Source organism: Wasmannia auropunctata, unplaced genomic scaffold (assembly GCF_000956235.1).
Source record: "Wasmannia auropunctata unplaced genomic scaffold, wasmannia.A_1.0 LD336083.1, whole genome shotgun sequence".
Lineage (NCBI taxonomy): Eukaryota > Metazoa > Arthropoda > Insecta > Hymenoptera > Formicidae > Wasmannia > Wasmannia auropunctata.
The window spans coordinates 2,286,304-2,292,230 of NW_012026807.1; the positions used below are offsets into that span (position 1 = coordinate 2,286,304).

Here is a 5,927-nt window from a genome sequence, read left to right on the forward strand (position 1 = left end):
AATAGCTGCTTGTCCAATGCCGCCAGTACCTGAATGTATAAGTATTTTATCGCCTTTCTTCATTTTTCCATAAATATATAGAGCAAGATAAACCGTGCTGTAAACGCATGGAACTGTCGCCGCCTCTTCGAATGTCCATGCATCAGGTATTTTCCACTGGAAGTATTTATCTTTTACAACAACGTTCGCTATACAACTAGAAACGTACAAAAGAAAAATTTTAATTTAGAGTCCATTCTGTGATATTACACAACTTATTTTTGGAACATTTGTTTACTCAGTGTCATTAAGTCCCATTACACGTTGGCCGTTGATATCGAATCCTACGTATTCCAGTCCCAAGGGCATATATTGAAACAACCGCCCTAGCGAAATCGTATGATTAAGTACTAATTTTCCAGTCGTAATCATTACATCTCTGAAATTGAGTGATGAATAAATCACATACACTAAATTTTCACGGCGAAACTCAACAGACCGATTATTTTCTATCCAACAGAATGTGCTTAGATCACCGCGAATCTATTAAAAAAAAAAACAGCAATTTTTTATGATGATACATGACACCGTGCAAAGCAAAATTTTTTAAGAAATTATGATCATTACAAAATTTAAAACTCAAAATATAGCAAGCAATCTCCGCACCAAATATTTATTGGTCTTATAATACAGTTGTAAACTGAATTCAGAATACGTAATATATATCATAATTAAATTGACAAAATATAAATACATAGTTTAATAATTCGATGCTAATAAGCACCTTTTAAATCTTGTAAAATAATTTATTGCGAAAAATATTATTCTAAGATGTTTATCAAATTAATAAATTACTTTATCAATTTATAAATAATAATTATTTAAAATAGATCGCCTAAACAAATGTTATAAATAAATTTGAGAGCACCTTCTGAGGTTGAGGCTGAATCTTGGTGCCTAATAATATTTCTAATCAGCCATTTAAACAGAGTCCTGAATTAATATCAAACTTGCAATGCAATCACTAGCTAAAGCTGGAATAGTGAAATCATATAATAGATCTTCTATTATAATAATCCGATGCGAATAAGCATCTTAGAACACTAGAAGAAAGAAATTATTGCGAAAAATATTATTTCAGTTAGGGTTTGTACTTGGGATCTTCTGATTTCATCAATTTAATTGTGATATATTAGGTACTTTGAATTCAATTTAGAGTTGCTTTAAAATCGACGAATATTTGACACGCAGTTTGCTTGAACTGAAAATTATAAAACATGTATTATTAAAATATTATTGAAAGTCTAAGATCCGCTTGATCGTGTTAACATTTTCCCATCTCAGTTGTTACAAAATACATAATATTATGTATTACACATTAATAGATTATCGATATATTTGAAAACATTTGTATACCCTTTGGTAGACATGAGCGGTAGGCACAGGTTTAGTTTCCAGTTGTGGTAATCTTAAATGCCTATACGATCCCCAGGTCTCATTAGGTCGCAATACATTAACGGTCATATCTTTTTGCAGCTGCTCTAAATAGAAGGAATTTTGTAAAGAAAATTTAGGAGCCTCCTTATCTTGAATAAACATACTCCTAACAAATTCTCCGCCTGGTTCCTTTCTCAAGCAATTCATGAAACCCAGCAAACCGCATTCAAGGTCTTTCTCTCCAACAATTATAATTCTACTGTTCTTTTCGAGTTTATTCTCATCACTCACAAGCGACTTTAGATCCTCGAGCCAATTAAAGTTATTATTATTTATATAAACAACAATTCTTTTTTCTATCAAAACTTTTCTCTTTAATAGCACAATAGTTTCTTTATCCGTACGCTTCTCAAGAATGACATTTAATTCGTATTGCTGCAAATATTTTGTATAGTCAGTTACATCGCATTTCTCACGCGTCAGTAAATAGCCACCTTCTTTCAAAAACGGCATAAGTCGCTCTAATGAGGTTTGTCGTTTGGTCAAAAGATTAAACCCGGCAACTATTAAAACATTGTCATCTTTATACGCTTTGTTTAAATCTGCGATTGAAATGTTTTGTGGTATTTGTAAATCTGATGAATTAAATCGATTCGGCGATGTTAATAGAGTAATATTCGTTTGTATCAATGGCATGTCATTAAATGCTTCAATAAGCAATGAAGATGAGAGATATTCTAATGAAATATCATCATCATCTTCCACCAGCTCGATGGCTTTTACTTTGATGATTTGATGATCTTCCAGTACGAGTTGCGCCGATATTCGAATTGCTTCATTTAAAGAAATCTCAGCACGATCATAGTGAGCTATAAATATGTGTTCCTCGATAACTGCATCCTGGGCTAATTTTCGGCGATTGATCTGAGAAGCTTTAATTCCTCGAATCTCTATTCCGCCAGCTATAATTGTATCGAGCTCTTTGTATACTCGTATTGGTAATTCTGTAATAATACAATTCAAATAATACGCGTTATAGAGATTCTTTTATACAATATTTATGAATTAAAACAAAACAATTCAAAGTAATTGAGGCATATTTACGTTTATCATTGTTTATCGTAGCTTCTAAGTCGTCAGCGTCTTGTAACTTCATTGCATGAAGCTCAGGATTGATCGCCAATTTCTGAATATTTGTAGGAACGTATAAATTCCTAGTATCATAACCGAAAATATGCATCTGTAACATATTATCTATAAATGTTGCCCAATTGTTTTTCCAAATAATATGTCCTTTTCTTCCTGAAATAGATGCACTCTGTAATCCACGAAACAAGTCGCTATACTGGTACCCGCGCAGTTTCAACTCCTTGTAGATATCTCGTGCGGTCATATGTTCTTCTTCATCATTGTTCTCCGGTAATAGATCTGTCGGGGTCATTTCTAGTTCTAAATTCGGTGTCTCGTGCACTATACCTGTCACAACAACACTGTCTCCTTCAGTTATTTCAAACTTACCACCTGTAATATTTATTATTTTTTATTATGCGTATTCTTATGATCATGTCACTTTAGAATTGCTTATTCCATCAATACCTTTCTGAATCGAAATTGTCAATTTTACAACCTTATTTTTAAATAATTGAGTAGCGCGAATAAAGTTTACATCTTGAAATACTATAGGTATTGTTGTATACATTCGTTCTTTTATCATGCCGATAGTTTGCCAGACGAGTGCGAGATAACCAGTCGCGGGTAGCAAATTTCTTCCATCAATTACATGACCGCTAATATACTTGTACTCTTCATTATCTACTAAGATTTCAACTGATCTTTCTCTGGATGTCGTAACCGGTACAAACCAATCTTCAAAATTCGGTACAAACCAATCTTCGGAATGATTCCATCTAATGTGAAATCAAAAGTATGACATACACAGGGTGATTCAGAACAACCCCGGTGTCTTTGTAAAGTATTCTAAAGCAAGTAATGTATTCTTGACTCAATTCTAAGACGATTTTTTCTTTACAAAAATTTTGTCCGAAGCTTAGTTTTCGAATTATAACGAGAAATAGATAGCGAATTACGGTCCGCGTACGGAAGGAAAGCAGGGGCGGCGCGACTTACTGTCCGACGGCAGGCAGTACGTGGCACCCTCGCGACGATCAAGTGACTACAGGCGCGTATAAATATGCGTTTATATTTTCCCTCTCTCTTTTTTACGCACGCACGCACGCACGCACGCACGCACGCACGCACGCACGCACGCACACACACAAATATGTCCACCTCTGTAGCTTCTTGAAAAAGATGGATGAATTTCCATTTTGATGTGATTTCCACATATGAGTGTTTATTTCAATAAATTTTCGATAGTTTTAATACAAACGTCACAAGTTATCACTGACATAAATCAAATAAATAATTAGTTAATTCTTTTTTTTTACAAACCGTGTCACTTCAACATTTCACACTCGATCACATACAAATCCACTTGAAAAAATCACGAGAAATCTACTAATGTATCTACTAATTAATATTCGTTATGTACTTTACAATCACTGTCGATTAATTATCCGTCCACTGAAAAATTACACGAAGAAAGAAACACACGGCGATTTATTAACACACAACCCGATCACTCGACAATAGCAAACAGTCGACTGATTTTAATATCGAATTTATTACTTAATTATTATTAATCTGTGTTGATTAATTATTCGTCGACTAAAAATTCACTCGAGGAAAGAAACACGGGCACTATTTACTAACATACGACGATTTGACACATAAGGCGTTCACTCGGCAATAGCAAGCAGTCGACTGATTTCAATTAATCACATGTTCGCGTTTCGACAGCGCTGCCGAACATAACCAATAAAATCAGTCGACTGCTTGCTATCGTCGAGTGAACGCCTCATGTGTCAAATCGTCGTATGTTAGTAAATAGTGCCCGTGTTTCTTTCCTCGAGTGAATTTTCAGTCGACAAATTTGGTATTAAAGTCAACTGCTTGCTATTGTCGAGTGAACACTTCGTGTGTCAGTAAATCGTTGTGTGATAGTAAATTGCGCGTGTTTCTTTCTTCAAGTGATTTTTCAGTCGACAAATAATTAATCGATACGAATTGATAATAAGTAATAAATTCGATATTAAAATTAGTCAACTGCTTGTTATCGTTGAATGAACGAGTTGTGTGTTCATAAATCGCCATGTTTCTTTCTTCGTGTGATTTTTCAGTGGACAGATAATTAATCAACAGTGATTGTAAAATACGTAGCAAATATTAATTAGTAGATACATTACTAGATTTCTTGTGATTTCTCCAAGTGAATAGATTGTATGTGAATCGAGTGTAAAATATTGAAGTAACACGATTTGTAAAAAAAAGAATTAACTAATTATTTATTTGATGTGTGTCAGTCAGTGATAACTTGTGACGTTTGCATTAAAACTATCGAAAATTTATTAAAATAAACACTCATTACGTGGAAATCACATCGAAATGGGAATTCATCCATCTTTTTTGAGAAGCTACAAAAGTCGACAAATGTTTAAAAGGTAAGGTTGTGTGCGTGCATGAGTGTGAGTGTGTGTGTGTGTGTGTGTGTGTGTGTGTGTGTGTGTGTGTGTGTGTGCGTGTGTGTGTGTGTGTACATGTGAGTATGAATTTATAAATAATTATGGTTAAAATACGAGGGTCATTTGAAAAGTTTCCGACCTTATCAACATAAGTAACTGTAGAAGAAAATTTCTTTCGCCGTCCGATAGATAGCTTTGACATATGTAAACCGTAAAAATTTGAAGTCATTCTGATCACTGTCTAAGGCAACTCTCCAAAGTTGTCAGCTGACATTGTCTGTCGGCTGACAATGGAGGAAATCGAGTATCGTGCAGTGATAAAATTCCTTCATTTGAAAGGGAAAAAGACGCAGGCTATAAAAGATGAGTTAGACTCGGTATACGGTGAAGCCTCTCCTTCATTTACAACGGTCAAATTGTGTGGCCGAGTACAAACGTGGTCGTACGAGCATTTTAAACGAGAAACGTTTCTGGCGCCCGAAAATCGCTACAACTGACGAAATGATCGATTTTGCATCAAACTGTGATGGAAGATCGTCGATTGACTGTTAAGGATATTGCTGAGGCTTGTGGGATATCATCTGAACGGGTGCAAGTAGGGTGGGTGATTTTACAGAGATTTTACATTAAGAATTGGATATGAGAAAATTATCCGCGCGCTGGGTGCCGCGCTTGTTGACGATCGACCAAAAGCGCATACGGATGGACATGTCGCGCGAGTGTCTTAGCCTGTATCAAAAAAATCCAGCGGAATTTTTGCGGCGAATAATAACCGTCGATGAAACCTGGGTACACCACCATACGCCTGAGACCAAACAACAGTCAAAGCAGTGGTGTGCGGTGGGGGAACCAACTTCGAAGAAGACAAAGGTCGTTCTCTCTGCAGGAAAAGTGATGGCGACAGTTTTTGGGATTGCCGTGGAATAATTC

At 35.3% G+C, this 5,927-nt stretch overlaps 1 protein-coding gene across 1 annotated transcript in view; it reads right to left on the reverse strand.

Moving 5' to 3' along the window:
- LOC105448738 (fatty acid synthase-like) overlaps positions 1 to 5,927 on the reverse strand; it is a 23,312-nt gene that overhangs the window by 14,156 nt on the left and 3,229 nt on the right. Inside the window, exons 6-10 of the mRNA XM_011687480.1 lie at positions 3,013 to 3,323; positions 2,521 to 2,937; positions 1,396 to 2,420; positions 278 to 522; positions 10 to 196 (exon numbers count right to left, since the gene is read on the reverse strand). Of these exons, the coding sequence (XP_011685782.1) occupies positions 10 to 196; positions 278 to 522; positions 1,396 to 2,420; positions 2,521 to 2,937; positions 3,013 to 3,323 (2,185 nt within the window). The remainder of the gene's footprint in view (positions 1 to 9; positions 197 to 277; positions 523 to 1,395; positions 2,421 to 2,520; positions 2,938 to 3,012; positions 3,324 to 5,927) is intronic.